This window comes from Mauremys mutica, chromosome 1 (assembly GCF_020497125.1).
Source record: "Mauremys mutica isolate MM-2020 ecotype Southern chromosome 1, ASM2049712v1, whole genome shotgun sequence".
Lineage (NCBI taxonomy): Eukaryota > Metazoa > Chordata > Testudines > Geoemydidae > Mauremys > Mauremys mutica.
This window is the reverse complement of record NC_059072.1, coordinates 5,044,275-5,060,832: the sequence shown is the minus strand read 5'-3', so window position 1 is coordinate 5,060,832 and position 16,558 is coordinate 5,044,275. Positions and strand designations below refer to the sequence as shown.

The following is a 16,558-nucleotide window of genomic DNA, read 5'->3' as shown; positions in this document are numbered from 1 at the left end:
GGAGCATGCGTGTGAGTGGTGAGAATTCACAGGGGGCGGGGGGAGTTCACAGAGGGGAGGGGGGGTGACGTCTCTGCTGCTGCCCCCCCCCTTCCCCAGCCTGGGCTCCTGCCAGCTCTTCTTGCAATGGATCAGGAAACTGAAACTCAGAGAAATGAAACCTAAAGGGACCGCGGGGAAACAGAAAGAGCCGGGCTGGGAAACGCAGCAGGCCGTGGTGAGCCCACGTCCCCTGCCAGCCTGCCTCACTCTGGGGCGAATGCGCCCAGCCAGCAGGGCCGTCCTTAGCCATAGGCAGAACAGGCAGCCGCCTAGGGCACCGCTAGGTCCGCTCTGCCAGGAGCCCGGACAGACGCGAAGCAGTGGAGCATGTAAGAGCCGGGCTGCTGGGTCCTAGAGAGAGCCTTATGCAGCACAGTCTGAGGGAGGGGCTGGGCTGCTGGGGTCTCTTATGAGGAAACTCGCCACGGACCGGCAGCCGATGACTCGTGGACCGGCACCGGTCCGCGGACCACCACTTTGAGAAGCACTGGTCTAGATAATACTTAGTCCTGCCCTGAGTGCAGGGGACTGGACTAGAGACCTCTCGAGGTCCCTTCTAGTTCTGTGATTCTATGAACTCACCTTTGTCCTGATATCCAGCAGACAGAGCTGCGGTGCCAAAGGAAAACTGTTGGCTGCTGGTGCTGGGTTACAAGTCACTTTTCTACTGAGTGCAGGGGACTGACAGATTGTTACCATGTCAAGTGAGTAAAGGGCAGCAGAAGTGGGCTTAGCCTGTCCTGGCGCAGGCCGTCACCCTCCAGTGAAGGGCACTCGTGAAGCAGGGTGTAGGCAGCACCTCTGGAGACACGTGGTGCTGGAGCAGCTCTTGTCAGTGGGGGCAGCTGAGGCATTGGGTCACCAGGGCACTCTCCTGTGCAGCTCCCCCACTCCTGCCTGGCCGGGGCACGGGGAGCCTGGGACTCCACACGCCACAGGTGAGGTCCCAGCCCACCTTCCCCAGGCTGGGCTTTTGCTGAAGGGCTGCACTCGCTCTTTACAGATGCTGTAAGGGGTGGTCAGGGGGTCAGCAGAGGGGGCTGGGTGTGGGAGGCTCAGCGGTGGGGGGCTGGTGCAGGGGAGGGGGGGCTCATCAGGAGGGGATCCAGGTGCAGCTGGTTGGGGCTCAGTGGGGTGGGTGTCCGGGGGGGCTTGTTCGGGTGGTCCAGGTGCAGAGGAGGTGGGGCTCATTGCCCGGCTCCTGCTGCCCCCCCACCCCTGCTTCCCCTCTCCTCTTCTCCTTCCCACTGCCCCATCCCCCTCCCAACACCCTTCCTTCCCCACTGTCTCTTTCCCACACCACGCCACCTCGCCCCCCTTGCCCTGCCCCACTGTGGGCACTCAGCACTGTACAGAACACAGGCTGGCTCCCAGCTCCCAAGTGGCACTAGGAACCAGGGAGAGGCGTCCAGCTGCAAAGGCAGCAGAGCCCAGGGACAGCCTCTTTCAGACCCGCAGCTCTGCGCTCGCTCACAGAAATGGCGGGGGGGGGGGGGGATGGGGGGACGCCAGTGGCATATGACCCTGTGTGCCATCCCACCTCACCTCTGTTTGGGGGCAAAACCCCCTAATTACACCCCTCCCCAGCAACTCCTCCTCCCCACATGGCTTCCAACTGTTTCCTCATCACTTTCTGCAGGGAAGCAAAGACATTGTGTGTGTGTGTGAGGGGGGTGGGGAAGGGGAAGGGGACGGGGGCATGTTTTCTGCACACACAGTGGTGCAGAATTCCCCCAGGAGTGGTAACATAGCCCCGTCACTGTCCAACACTGACCAGCTGGAAACAAGGCCCAGAGCGTGGCATTCAGGGACCTCACACTGCTTAGTACCCTGGCAAATGCATTATAAAATTCAGACCAGAGGAAAAGAAAATTAAAACGGGGCCAGGAGCATTGAAATGTAAAGTGCAAAGCGAGGCTTTTATCTTCACAACATCCCTTCTTCCCTTTCTTTTCCGCTCAGGAGATTTTAAAAGGTCCCCTGCTCCCTCGTTTGATGGTCTTTGCGGTGGGATGGTCATCGTTGCCCTTTTGGGGAAGAGGTAGTTAGTTACAATGGGTTGGAGCCGGCGCTGCTGTTGCTGTTAAAGTTTCAAATCCCAAGTGGTATTTGGGCTTCAGCCAAAGCCCATGAAGGTGGTGATGTCATCTGGGTCAGTCTTTCAGGCCTGGTCTGCGGAGGACATCTCTGAGGATCAGGATAACGAAGGCCCCGGGATCCCAGGAGACAGTGGGGTTGGCTCCTCTAGCCAATTTCCCCCCCCAGTGTTTCTTTAAGGACCCAGGAAAGGAAGTGGTGGGTGGAACAGCCCATCCCCTTATTATTCTGTCCACCAATTAGGCCTGATTGCTGTAGGTGTGTGTGGCCGTCCCTTGCTGTCAATCTCCGAGGGAGGCCACACCTCTTTGCCCTCACGAATCCTAGAAGGGCAGTCTGTAAAAGGGGGGAGTTAGCAGTCTCTAGAGCTCAGGCCCTCTGGGCTGGGCCGAGCCGCAGTCGGTCTCCAGGACTGAAACCCTCAGACAGGGCAGAGCAATGAATAGTTCAGGCGCCCAGGCCCTCAGGCAGCACAGGCACCAACCAGTCTAAAGCTCCAACATACGAACAGCTAGACTGGGTCAGACCAAAGGTCCATCCAGCCCAGTATCCTGTCTGCTGACAGTGGCCAATGCCAGGTGCCCCAGAGGTAGTGAACAGAACAGGGAATCATCAAGTGATCCATCCCCTGTCGCCCATTCCCAGCTTCTGGCAAACAGAGGCTAGGGACACCATCCCTGCCCATCCTAACAGCCATCGATGGACCTGTCCTCCATGCACTTAACAGAGTTCAAAAAAGAACTAGATATGGTCTTGGCCTTCACACCATCCTCTGGCAAAGAGTTCCACAGGTTGACTGTGCGTTGTGTGAAGAAATAAGAACATAAGAATGGCCCTACTGGGTCAGACCAAAGGTCCATCTAGCCCAGTATCCTGTCTTCTGACAGTGGCCAATGCCAGGTGCCCCAGAGGGAATGAACAGAACAGGGAATCATCAAGTGATCCATCCCCTGTCGCCCATTCCCAGCTTCTGGCAAACAGAGGCTAGGGACACTATCTCTGCCCACCCTGGCTAATAGCCATTGATGGACCTGTCCTCCATGAATTTATCTAGTTCTTTTTTGAATCCTGTTATAGTCTTGGCCTTCACACCATCCTCTGGCAAAGAGTTCCACAGGTTGACTGTGCATTGTGTGAAGAAATACTTCCTTTTGTTTGATTTAAACCTGCTGCCTATTAATTTCATTTGGTGACCCCCTAGTTCTTGTGTAAGCCTTCTGCCAGGTGAAGCCAGCAACAACCAGTGCTGGGTTCAAAATCTAGGGGTTCCTTTCCATCAACACAATACAGAACTGGCTCAAGCCCCCACCCAGTAACCTGGGAAATTACACCCCTGGGCGTCTCTGTGAGGCAATACTTCCCCACTCGCAAGCACAGAGTCTGAGCGCAGAAAAGAAACTTTTAATAAAAGGAGGGAAGTAACTGTGGCAGAGCTCTGACCTTGCTCCTGTGGGTCCTGCGCTTCTAGGCGGTTTACGCTAGCCTCAGTGGCAAACTGTGACCCTCCACGTAGCCCTTCTCTCTCTAGGGCCAGGATTACAGTCTACTGAGCCCTTTTCATCATAGGCCTGCAAGGAGGTTGGTGAGAGAACTCCCACAGTCTCTGTTCAGCCTCCTGTCCTGACAGGGACCTGACTTCCCCTCCCAGGAGCTGTTCCTGTAGTGGTGGGTTGGGGGGAACCCGGGCCCGCCCTCTACTCGGAGTTCCAGCCTAGGGACCCTAATGGTAACAGTTGTTGGCAGCCGACCTTTCACTGCCAGAGTTGCTACATTTCCCTGGGCCACTTCCCCACAGCTCTCCTGCTTCTCCCTTCTTCACCCTTACCTTAGGGCTCCTTTAACGATGTTTTAGGGTGTCTTCAGTAACCAGCCCTTCAGCCGCACTTCCTCTCCTCTGGCTCCCTGGCTGTCCCCTGCCTGACTGGAGTGAGCCCTTTTTATAGTATCAGCAGGGCCTTAATTAGAGTCAGGTGGTCACATTAACTGAATGGCCTCACCTGACTCTTTACAGGTTAATTAGAGTCAGGTGTTCTCATTAGCCTGGAGCAGCCCCTGCTCTGGTCAGTCAGGGAACAGAAAACTGTTAATCCAGTGGCCAGTATATTTGCCTTCTGCTATTCTGCTGTACCCAACTGGCTTGGGTCTATCACATAACTCAGCATTAATTTGGGAAAACACCACTAACAGGTGTGGAAGTAGAGATGGAAATGAAAGGGATTTCAATGCAAATAGTGTAGTTTGTGAGCAAGAGTCAGGCTAGCTGTAATCCTAACAACGCGGGATTTGTAGAAGCGAGGATTGTGTGAGGCGGGTGGGAAAGAACTGTGAGAGGAGTTGTTGCGACCTTGTGTTAGACAAGTATGGAATGTAGGCTAGAGTCTAAATTAGTAAGAAAAATAAGATATCAGGATGACCAATGTATAAACAAAATGCAACTGTTGTCTGTAACAAAAGGTATAAATGCTTGCTGTAATTGTTTACCTGGAGAGAGACCTGTTCTGCTCTCTCCCTCCATGCAATTGCTAGAGATATAATGTATCTGACTTGCTGCATCCAACCTGAGAGTGAGAACTCTGTTTTTTTCTGACACAGGGTTCATAAACATAAACCACGAGCAAAAGACCGACCCCAAGTAAGCTGGCAGTGTCCTTTTCCCGTCGGGTGCTTAAGTCCAGCAACCCAAGTCCCTTTAATGTGCCTGTCCCTTCTCTGCACCCCACTCACAGTTGCTGTCCTTGGTCAGTGCAGACCCAGAGTTCAAAGGTGCATCTGCAGAGTTCACCTCCCACCCTGGGTGGAGGTAAGGAGACACCTTACTTGCTCTGCTGCTCAGGCACTTGTCCACCACCTCTCTCCGCCAGCTGCCCTGCTGACCACATGCTCTGCTCACTGTCTCACCAGCCACTTGTTTGCCAGCCATCAGTCACCTTCTGCTACCACGAGCCTCTCTGCTGTAACCTCTGCACATCCATCTCTTTGTGATTTTCAGCTCTTTGCAGGATGTGCAGAGACAGTGCCCCATCTTAAGTGATTTCAGCTCTCAGTGATGGAACATTTAAAATAACAAAAAAGGCTCCTAATGAAGCCTATTTAGCTCTTTCTTTGAACAGTGGGGAGAAACAGGTCAAACCAGCCTACAGACAGTCCATACATCTCCTAGCTAGAACATCTGTCACATCCCTCTTATGTTCATAGGCGCTGGCATTCAAGCTCCTGGCTTAAGAAGGTCCTTTCAGCTGAAGCTGACCTCCCCTCATTTGGGACAGGTTAAGCACAGTCATGCTTCCTTGTAGTCCTACAATACTTACAACATTTCGGCAACAGCATTTCTCTACTCCTGCATTCAGTAATAAAGTGATTTGTACCTAACACCAGCCAAAATTGATTACTTTGACACCACTTTATCTGCTGAATATCTAAGCAGGGCAGGAGCAAACTGTATTTGCATAAACACACCCAAGGTCTCTCCCCCTCCTAGGTAGCTATCAGGAAAACTTTCATTCAGATCCTGTACATGCCAAAGTCACCACTGGGTACCCCCCTCTCATTTCCCCCTTTTCCTCTCACAGCAGGGGCTGTGTGTGTTGTGTAGGGTCTTGGAAACTCAGCCACTCACAGTGGATCAGCAGACAAGTTTCTTGAAGCAAACTGAGTGGGGTTGTTTGGTTGTCCTCTCCCAATACCAGGGAAGGGCCGTGAAGAAATCAGAATACTGAGACTGACAGTCCCTGGGGCCAATGGGGAGAGGCCAATGCTCCAGGTCAGCCCAATTGACAGGGTGGCCACGTCAATGAGAGAGTCAGTAGCCCAGGGACCCGTCCTTTGTGTCAGCTGGAGCTGCCTGAGCCAGCGCAGGACTGAGCTAAGGTTCCACCCACCAGGGGGCATCTGGCCATCCCTCAGTGTCAGTATCTGAGGGATGCTACACCTCTTTGCTACAATTTCCAACACACCAATTTTGGTTCATTGGTTTCCGGTCCCACATTTTCTTTTTTATCAGGCATGATCTGAACACAATCCTTGAGTTATATCCAGAGGGTCTTTTGGTTTGGATTAATTCAGTCTGTCTTCCTTTTGAACCTTTTCCCATCTCACACTTATTAATGTTTCCCTCCTGTCTGGTGATTTGAAGTTACAGAGGAAACACTTAATTACCTTATCACACAGGGTACGGATATGATAAGTGAGATCAAAGCAAGCAGCAATTTACAAGTGTAACCCTTCTGCCCCTCTGAGTTGGCAGCAACAAGGGCCAGGTTCAGTATCCAGGGGTTCCGTTTCAATAACACAATGCAAAACCGGCTCGAGGCCCCACCCAGTGACATGGGATAATTACATACCCCCCCCCCCCCGGGTGCCTCTAGGAGGCAATACTTCCCCACTCGCAAGCACGGAATCCGAGTGTAGCAAAATCCTTTTAATAAAGGAGGGAAACAATGCGGCATCACGTTGAAGAAACACCACAAACAGGATTATAACACAAACCATAAGCAACAAAAACCCACCTCCAAGTACGTTTGGCAATGTCCTTTCCCCCTTAGGGTCTTAAGTCCAATCACCCCAGAGTCCAACAACCCGAAAGTCTCTGGTCAATGCCACCCCAGAGTTCAAAAGTTTATCTGCAGAGTTTTACCCCCCCAGCCTGGAAATGGGGGGGGCGCACACAGGGTGTTAAGGGGCACCTTACGTGAGCCAGGGCCAACTCCTCCGCTTAGCTCTTTTAGTGATTTCAGCTTGTAGTAGGGGAGCCCCAGTGGTGGTACACTACTGGCCCAATGTGAATTCAGCTCAGCAGTCTCTGGATGGACTCCTAATGGAATCAAAATTAGCTCTGCTCTTCAACAGTGGAGAGAGGAGGCTGTGCAATGGGTGTTCCAGGCCCTCAAAAGGGGGCCCATACCATAGGGTACACACACCAGTCTCCAACCTCTCTCATTTCACTGGGTTTTGGCACCCATGTCCCTTGTCTAGCAAGTGCTACTTAATTGATGGTAAGACTCTTTGTCATAAAGCAGTCTCATAGTTCCTCATTCACATAATCAGAGTGACACCACTTTATTCCTCCTGCCCCAATAACAAAGAAATTGGGGATCCCAAAGCTGTCAAAATAACCATCCCAGGCTGCTGTGGGCTATGCTAGGTGGGGTGGGGGGTGCCAATGCAAATAACTGAAATGCCAATGCAAATACCTGAAATTCCTTTCCTCACTCCCCATAATTTACCACCAGATGTCAGGGTAGAGCTCATCCTGACTTTGCTTACACAAGCATTTCACAGAGTCATAGAATCATACAATATCAGGGTTGGAAGTGATCTCAGGAGGTATCTAGTCCAACCCCCTGCTCAAAGCGGGACCAATCCCCAACTAAATCATCCCAGCCAGGGCTTTGTCAAGCCTGACCTTAAAAACCTCTAAGGAAGGAGAGTCCACCACCTCCCTAGGGAACCCATTCCAGTGCTTCACCACCCTCCTAGTGAAAAAGTTTTTCTTGATATCCAACCTGGACCTCCCCCACTGCAACTTGAGACCATTGCTCCTTGTTCTGTCATCTGCCATCACTGAGAAGAGTCTAGATCCCTCCTCTTTGGAACCTTAGTCCAAACACTAACCACATTCTTAATTCTAATCCCCATTGTAAACATACCAACACACGGGTGACCAGACTGGCTCCAGCTCTATATCACCTGTGTTCAGTAGAGGCCCAACCCCCTCTGCCCAAGGGCACAGCTGGCTACAGCCCCCTCCAACCGGTGAGTTCCAGGGGCTGGATGTTGTGACCCAGCCCTCCCATTGAGGTGCAGAGCTGGGGACACCTGAGCCTCACTAACAAGGTTCCCTGGAGAACCATCCATACAAGGATCCCCAAGTGCGTCACAGACACTCCTGGCTTTACCCTCTCCCCATCCTTGAGTGGCAGGTTGGTGTCATTAGCCCCCCTGTACTGCCTGAGATAGGGAGGGGCTTTCCCCAGGGATGGTCACACAGGAAGCCAATGGTGGCCAAGCCAGGAATGGAACCCAGGAGTCCTGGCTCAATCTTTTGTTGTTATGAATAGTGTTTGATTTCTATAGCACCAGAGATGTGTATGGAGCCCGTACCCCACTGGGAAGTGTGTGCTCTGTGTCTAGGGTGACCAGAGAGCAAGTGTGAAAAATTGGGACTGGGGTGGGGCTAATAGGTGCCTATATAAGAAAAAGCCCCAAATATCTGGACTGTCCCAATAAAATCAGGACATCTCATCACCTTATACATGTCCCTCTCAATGCCTGATCCCAGGAGATTGCTACAGCTCTCAGCTAATGGCTCTTAGTCCTTTAGTTCTGGCTGTCCAGGATTCTGCTTCCAGCTCTGAAGGACAATGATGTTTACACAACAGCTAGACACGTCCCTGCTTTGAGGAGCTCAGGGTCTGAGTGGAGATGAGACCAGGAGGAGATGGGTGGCCAGAAGAGAGGAAACTCTGGTTATTGCAGATATCTGGAGGGGAACCAAGTCCTGTCCCTTAGCCAAAAGGTCTGACCCATCCTCAGGGCCGGCTCTAGGTTTTTTGCCACCCCAAGCAAAAAAACCTTTGGCTGTCCCCCGTCCCAGCCCTGGGCTCCCCCCTGCACCCCCCTGCTGCCCCAGCCTTGGGCTCTCCACCCACACGTACACTCCCTGCCGCCTCAGCCCTGGGCTCCCCCCCCCACCAGTGGCCCCCAACTGCACCCTCCTTCCGCCGCCGTCCTGGGTCACTGGTAACTCGCTCCCAGGGCGGGTCATTCAGCAGGAATTTTGGATGTGCACAGAACACAGACAGGATTGGTTCCCATATGGTTACAGAGCTGCAGTAAAGTGGAACAATTCTCAGCTTGTGCGATTGGAGGAGATCTGGATGCATATTATAAGACTATCCTACATAAATGAGGAAAAGTTGAGGTGCCTTTATTATTCTTTTGTTCCACTATTTCTTTCTATGGGGAATTTGCCAACGCAATATCACTGTCTTCCTTTTAAACAAACAAAAAAAAAAGGCAATGGCTGTTGAAAATAGCAATGCCAGTCCTTATAACCACTGGGAAGCATTTCTTGCTCAATTTTATCCTACTATTTCTACAGCAAGTTACAGTGGATCAGCATATTTGATTTGGGAGAAATGAAGTAACAGCTGCCCAAACTGAGCTTGAGCACTCCTGAATTTTGAGGTGTTCAGATCTGGAAGGCAGGTGCTGGGTGTGTGTGTGGCAGGGGCTGTGGGCTCTGCGGGGGAACACGGCAGTATGTATGCAGCAGCGTGTCGGGGACTGCGCAGAGCCAGACATGCTGGTCTGAGTGGCAGGTAGGGGGGCTAGGGGGTTGGAGAAGGGGTAGGGGGTTCCGGGGGGGCAGTCAAGGGACAGGAAGTGGGGGGGGTTGGATGGGGTGCAGGTTTGGGGGGGTAGTCAGGGACAGGGAGAAGGGGGGGTTAGATGGGTCAGGGGTTCGGGGGGGCAGTCAGGGGACAGGCAGCGGTTGGATAGGCATGGGAGTCCCAGGGGTTTGTCAGGGGACAGGTAGGGGGTGGGGTCCTGGGGGGAAGTTGGGGGGGTCTCAGGAGGGGGCAGTTGGGGACAAGGAGAAGGGAGGCTTAGATAGGGGGTGGGGTCCTGGGGGGCAGTTGAGGGCAGTTAGGGGCAGGGGTCCCGTGAGGGGGTTATCAGGGGACAGGGAGTGGGGGGGGGGGTTGGATGGGTTGGGGTTTCTGTGGGGGGCAGTCGGAGGGAGTGGATGGTGGCAGGGTGGGGCGACCCTCCCTCCCCATGGAGTGTCCTGTTTTTTGAATGTTCAAATATGGTCTCCCTACTATTCACAGTGCAAATTTCCACTCACAGCATGCTACTGCATGAGGTCCCCCTCCTTCCTTTCCAGTTGGTAGTGGCCAAGGGAATGCTGGGAAATGTAGTTCTTTCCCTGCTCCAGGGCTGGCTCTATAGGCAGGGAGCTAACCAAGGAACTACAGCTCCCAGAGCCCCCTGTTGGTTCTCAGCTCCCTGCCGCCCCTGCAAATGGGCTGCCCCAAGCAGGTGCTTGCTTTTCTGGTGCCTAGACCCGCCCCTGCCCATCCTGCCTCCCTCTAGGGGTCCCCATCCTCTCCTCCACTGGGATCTGGGCTGCTCAGGACACAGTCAGAGGGGCTGGATGGACGTGTCTACGTGGGGCCAGGAATGGGACAGAGGAGACACACACAGAACTGCACACTCAGGAGAGTTTATTCTTGTCGTGGGCTGCAGGCACTGAGGGGAAGGGAGGGAAGGGGCAGGCGTGTAACTAGAACAGAGACACCTGGGGGAAGAGGGTTTGCAGCTGGGGAAGTGAGATCTGGTCTCTCGGGGAGGGAGGGAACAGGCCCTCCATGCAGCAAAGGCATCGCAAAGTCTGGGACGTTGCCTGATCATGCCCAAGGAGCCCAGTTCTTTTGCATCCCAGGCGCTGAGCTCCCCCTTCAGACGCAGGCGAGTGACTCCCCTCGCTACAGTCCATACTTGCAAACGTAGCCGTTTGGCTTGTTACAGGGAGTATCGTTCCAGTTCTTAAAACCTAGAAGGTAAAACAGAAATCACTGGGGTGGGGGAAGGGCGATTGGGGCCATTCCTGCCCTTACAGTGACTCCCCGCCATGCACCCTGCTGAAAGAAGACCCTCCCAGCTCCTGGGCATGAGGCTGTGAGGATGAGGAGGCTGGAGATGAAACCCCATGTGCCTCTGACAGGGACAGACTCCTTCGCTCCCTGAGGGATGCTGTGTCAGCGGGAGACCCTCTTCTATTGTGCTGGAATATGTCTGATGAGAGCACGACGGGGCCTCGTGGTGCTAGATGTGGTGCATGCACACACAGACAGACAGTCCCTGCCCCAGAGAATGCACAGTCTAAATAGACAAGAGGTGTGTAGGGAAACTGAGGCCCAGAGCGGGGAAGGTCACCCAGCAGATCAATGGCAGGTTCAGGAATAGAAGCCAGGTCTCCGGAGTCACAGCCCCGTACCTGTCCACTGGACCAGGCTGCCCCTCGATCTGCGACTGCTGTTACCTCCTCTCCCTGCCAACAACCCTCAAAAGGCCAGAAAGGAGAGCACAGAGCCCTGGCTAGGTGCCCGCGGAGAGACAAGCTCAGGAAGAGGGAAGCCGGCTCGCTCCGTGCTGAATGAGCTGGCCCTACCTCCAGCTCCTACACATCTGGGTTTGGGCAGGGCCCAGAGGCAGCATCTCTCCCCAGGGGACAACATTACGGAATCGGGTTGATGAATTGTTGTGAATTTCACCCTCTTTCCCGTTCGCAGAGCCACACAGCCTCGGGAGCGTTATTCAGAAACGGTTTTCGTACTTGTCTGGCAAATTTTTCACTTCAACTATTAGCTGTGGGTGTGATTGGTCGTGCAGGTCACATGACATTGTTTCTGCTCCAGGATTGGATGAGTGACACTTTTATGTAGGAGACAGTGAGGGGAAAACTCCTGCCCAGAGTGAGTTTGTAGGGGAAGGAGCATTCGTGCCAACGCTGCTGAACACTCAGACTCAGGCGTGTTGGAGGGTGGGCGAGGCCGTGTGACTAGCATGGCCCATGAAGAATGAGTCTCTCTTGAATTAGCGAGTGAGCTTTCCCTGTTCACCCAGCTCCATGTCCTACTGCCAGCCAAGGGGACGAGGCCTTCAGCCCCGCTCCAGCCCCCTACCCCACTCCAGCAACTCCAGCAGGAAGCTGGCTTAATGGCCAGCTGAGGATTCCTCTTGCTTAGGGAACCCAGCAGAGACAGATGCCCTGCCCAGTCCTGGCCTCCCCAACATAGGAGACAGGCTGGGGTGTGGCTGAAACCCCTGTGCTCTGGCCTTCCAAGTTGTTACTGCCACTGTCAGAGCAGCCCTGAGGCTGCTCTAAATTTTCCTGAGGCCAAAATAGCCCCTGCCTGCCTCCAGAATCAGGGTGGCAAAAGCCACCAAGGCACCACCCGAAGAGTCCCTACATGGCACCTAGTAGGCATAGCTCCGCTCTTGTCTTTCCCTTTAACTGATCATCTGGGACCAAATGTACTGGATGGCCTGCTTCTGACTAGAGCTAAGAGCCTCAAACTGGGACACATGGGGAGGAATTTTCGGATGAGATCAGGGGAGAGAGAGCGGCAGTGTGAGCTGAAGGAGTGAGGCAGGGTGACAGGACAGGAGGCCATGCCTGCAGAGAGTGCCGGAGTGTGTGGCCAGGGGCCTGTCTTGGCTCCTTTGTTGGTGCATGTGTGTTTCAATTGTCTGCTTATCCTTGTAGCTCACCAGCTTACCTGTGTATTTCAGTAGCTCAGTGCAGTACTCATTTTTGGTCAGGGTACATGGTGCTCCAGTTTTCCAGCTACTGAAGCGATACAGGGAGCCATCTGTCCACTTCCAGCGTCTGTTCTGCAGAGACAGGGGAGAAAGGTCATGGGGTCCCGGGGAGAAGAGACCTTGGTGACAAGGCACCATAGAAACACAGAACCCAACACAGAAGTGCCCCACTCAGGCAGTAGAAGAGTCGGGGAAGGGCCGTGGGGCAGTCGGTGGGGAGAGGCCAGCTCAGGGGGACGGGCCCTGGAGTCGCTGATCTAATAGTAACACTTAGCACATGAATTTCACCATCTCCCTTCCAAACCTGAATTAACTAATTATCTTGTGATGGAGCAGAGTCACTCTGGAGTGTGTTCTAGTCCCTAGTGGGCACAGCCCCCGGGGGGCACTGGTGGTTTAAGGTGGATGATCTCATCCTGCTTAAGCAAAATAAAAGTGCATCTGTGATGGAGCTGCTGGATGGATCAGTGAATGGGACACGAGGCCTTTTCCCCTCCAGTGGGCTCAGCGTCAGTCTGACCCCAGTTAGCAGGACTGGGTAGCTCAGTAGAATCAGAGAAGGGGACATGGGGCGTTTCACCTCTAGGGGTGCTGGCTCTGGCCTGGCCTCAGCTCATGGGAGGACTAGCTGGATTTGGGGGTTAGAGAACTGGATCCAATCCACTGCCAGGCCGGGGGGAACTGGAGGGCTGAGGACACTAGAGAAAGGGATACAGAGCCTCTCACATCTATCGCTCTGGGTCCAGCCCGGCCTCAGGTCTGGGGCAGGGGATCCAGGGGCTCAGTCTGTGTGTGCTCTTCAGGGAGCCTCCTGACCCCAGTGCCTCTCTAGCAGGGGGGAGGGAAAGGAAACTGATGGAGACAAAGATTCAGATGGAGGTTCATAGGTTTACGCAGGGGATGTTGTGAGGGGGTTGCCGGCCGTAGCACGGGCTGGACTCGGTGACCCTGGAGGTTCTTTCTAGTTCTATGTTCATAACGGCTCCTTCCCTCTCTGGGGCCCCTTCCCAGCCTGTGACTGCTCCCCCTTCGTCTCCCTGCCCTAAGGAGCTGGGGGATCTCCTAAGGAGAACCAGGCCAGGACGGGATCCCCAAGCTGAGGGAGCGACCAGCAGTGACAGGGGCAGCGCAGAGGTCAAAGGGGAGCAGAGGCTCAAGTCTTGGGCAGGATAAAGTTACTAGAAAACTTGTTGAGAGTGGCATGGAGCCGGGATGTGGGGTGCAGGGAGAGGACATGGCACATTGCATGAGCTGGCAGGGGGAAGGGAGACGGGGCAGTAGCTGGAGAGGTCAAAGGTCAAAGGTCAGTTTGATTATGGAGTGAGCAGGGCCTGGCTGTATTTAGAAGGGAAAAGCCAAAGGGGAGTCGGTGCTTATGGTAGGATGGAGATGGAAGGGGTGCGGGAGGGCAGGGGTCAGGGGCGGCTCCAGGCCCCAGCACGCCAAGCGTGTGCGTGGGGCGGCACGCCGCGGGGGGCGCTCTGCCGGTCGCTGGGAGGGCGGCAGGCGGCTCCAGTGGACCTCCCGCAGATGTGCCTGCGGAGGGTCCACTGGTCCCACAGCTCCGGTGGAGCATCTGCAGGCACGCCTGCGGGAGGTCCACCGGAGCCGCAGGACCGGCAGAGTGCCCCCCACGGCCTGCCGCCCTGCTTGGGGTGGCGAAATGTCTAGAGCTGCCCCTGGCAGGGGTTAAAGGTGGAGTGCAGATGGGAGACCCTGGAGTGGGGGAGGGAGAACCTGGCAGCCCCTATGAGGACTCAAGGTCTCTGCACAGTCCCTGGGAAACAGTCATGGGGGTGGAGGGAAGCAGCTGCCAGAGGCAAAGCAGGCTCTGGGCACTCACCTGTCGAGGGTCGTGGAGTCCGATCCAGACGTGATCGTTGGCGCCTGACTCGGTGATGTATTTGGCCACCATTATTCCTTCTGCGGCAGTGATAATGGAGGCGAGATGGGCCCCCTTGCGGTGATACTGACACTGCACCTGCAGCAGGGACATCAGCAAACTCTGTTACTCCCCTGCAGGAGGACGCTGTTTGGCACTGGTGTGGGGTCCTGCCCCACCAGGCTGCAGCAGGAGCAGGGACGGCTGTGAGGGGAGAGAGCCCCCATCAGTGCTCCCGAGCCCCAGGGCCTGGCACCAGCCATGTCACTTCTGCAGCCTCCCCAGCCCACCTCTGCTGGGGTACACGATGGGGCCAATGGTGATGTCACCAAACCCCTTCAGCCCCTGCCCACTGACCCACCCTGCCCGGTGGATCCCTGAGAAGAGTCTCATACCTCAGCCTCCGACCAGGACACCTTTTCGGGGAAGAACGCATAGCAGTGGCCTTGGTAGAGGAGCCATTCCGGGGGACAGGATGTGGCCCCTATTCCTGATCCGAGAGAGGGGATGGGATGGGGAGAGAGAACAATGTGGTGAGAGGCTTTTTCGGAGAAGAGAATCAGAGCAGAGCTGCCGGCTGTCATCCTTCCAGCTTCTCCAGGTCTCCCCAAATCCTGTGAACTTTTGCCCTCTCTCAAAATGGCCACTATCTCCTATGACTTTCAGTGGGGCTGAAGCCAGTCATTTAAAACAGCTGCCACTCCCTTGCCACCTTTGTCCGTGGCAGTGCGGCTGTCCTACTGAAAATTACCACTGTCTCCTCTCCAAGGGGACAGGAGCTGGGCTGCCCTCAAGGAAGATGATCTGTGCAGGAGCACTGGGGAACCTGACGGGGAGGGGTATCGAGGGGGTTGAGTCAGAGGACACAGGGGACTATGGGGTGAGGATGGGGAGCACTGGGTGTCATGGGGACACTGGTCAGGCTGGGAGCACAGGGGAGGTTGGGGGTATTGGAGTGTAGTAGAGGCTGAAGGGACACCACACACCCATTTGCCAACGGAGTGAGGAGGGCTTTGAACTAGGTTCAAAAGGGGCGGGTGACGAAATCCCACTGGTGACCTTAACAGAAGGCTAAATGTTGGTGGGGGAGGGAGGAAGGAAAATTACAGTGGGGTCATAGGAGCAACAAGAGGGATAACAGTGCGGGAATCTGCTGTACATCTCAGATGTCTCTACACAAATGCAAGGAGTATGGGGAATACATGGAAGAACTGGAAGTATTAGTATATAAGCAACATTATGACTTAGTTAACATCCCAGAGACTTGGTGGGATAAATCTCCGGACTGGAATATTGGTAGGGAGAGGTAGAGCTTGTTCAGGAAGGACGGGCAGAGTAAAAAGGAAGAGGTGTTGCATTAGACATCAAGAATATTCACTTGTTCTGAGGTCCAGAAGGTGAGAGGCAGAGCAACTGAAAGTCTCTGGGTAAAGATAAAAGGGGAAAAAAGAAGGGTGATGTCATGGTAGGGGTCTACTCTAGCCCACCACATCAGGAGGAGGATGGGGTATTTCTAGAACAAATAACAGAAATATCCAAAAGACAAGACCTGGTACTAATGGGGGGGGCTTCAGCTTCCCAGATATCTGTTGGAAAAGCAATATGGCAAAACATAAAATGTTCAAAACATTCTTAGAATGTATTGGGGGTAACTTCTTATTTCCAAAAGTGGAGAAAGTAAAAAGGGGAAAAGCCACATTAGACTTAATTCTGACTAACAGGGGGGATTTGGTTGCAATTCTGAAGTTTGAAGATAATTGGGTGAAAGTGGCTGTGAAATGAAAGATTTCATGATTCTAAGGAAGAGTAGGAATTACAGCAGCAGAATAAACACAATGGACTTCAAAGAAGCTGACTTTAACAAACTCAGCGAACTGGTCAGTAAGGTCCCATCAGAAGAAAATCTAAGGGAAAAAGAGCTCAGTGAAGCAGGCAGTGTCTCAAAGAGACAGTATTAGAGGTGCAACAGCACATTAGCTGGATGCAAAGGAAAAATAGGAAGAATATCAAGAGGTCAGTAAGAGGCTATCAGGAGCTCTTCAATTGCCTGAAAATTAAAAAGTTATCCTACAAAAAGTGAAAACAGGGACAAATTGCGAAGGAGGGGCACAATAGAATAGCACAAACATGCACAAACAAAATCAGAAAGATTAAGGCAGAAAATGATGACACCTAGAAAGGGACATAAAAGGCAATAAGGAGGGATTC

At 53.8% G+C, this 16,558-nt stretch overlaps 1 protein-coding gene across 1 annotated transcript; it reads right to left on the bottom strand.

Moving 5' to 3' along the window:
- Positions 1 to 10,395: 10,395 nt before the first annotated feature.
- On the bottom strand, positions 10,396 to 15,130 carry LOC123352241 (regenerating islet-derived protein 4-like). The gene is made up of 4 exons (XM_044992096.1): positions 14,746 to 15,130; positions 14,312 to 14,449; positions 12,426 to 12,540; positions 10,396 to 10,696 (listed from the first exon to the last, which is right to left on the bottom strand). The coding sequence occupies exons 1-4, from the start codon at positions 14,932 to 14,934 to the stop codon at positions 10,629 to 10,631; spliced, it is 510 nt and encodes a 169-aa protein (XP_044848031.1). The 5' UTR covers positions 14,935 to 15,130; the 3' UTR covers positions 10,396 to 10,628.
- Between the last annotated feature and the right edge of the window lie 1,428 nt (positions 15,131 to 16,558).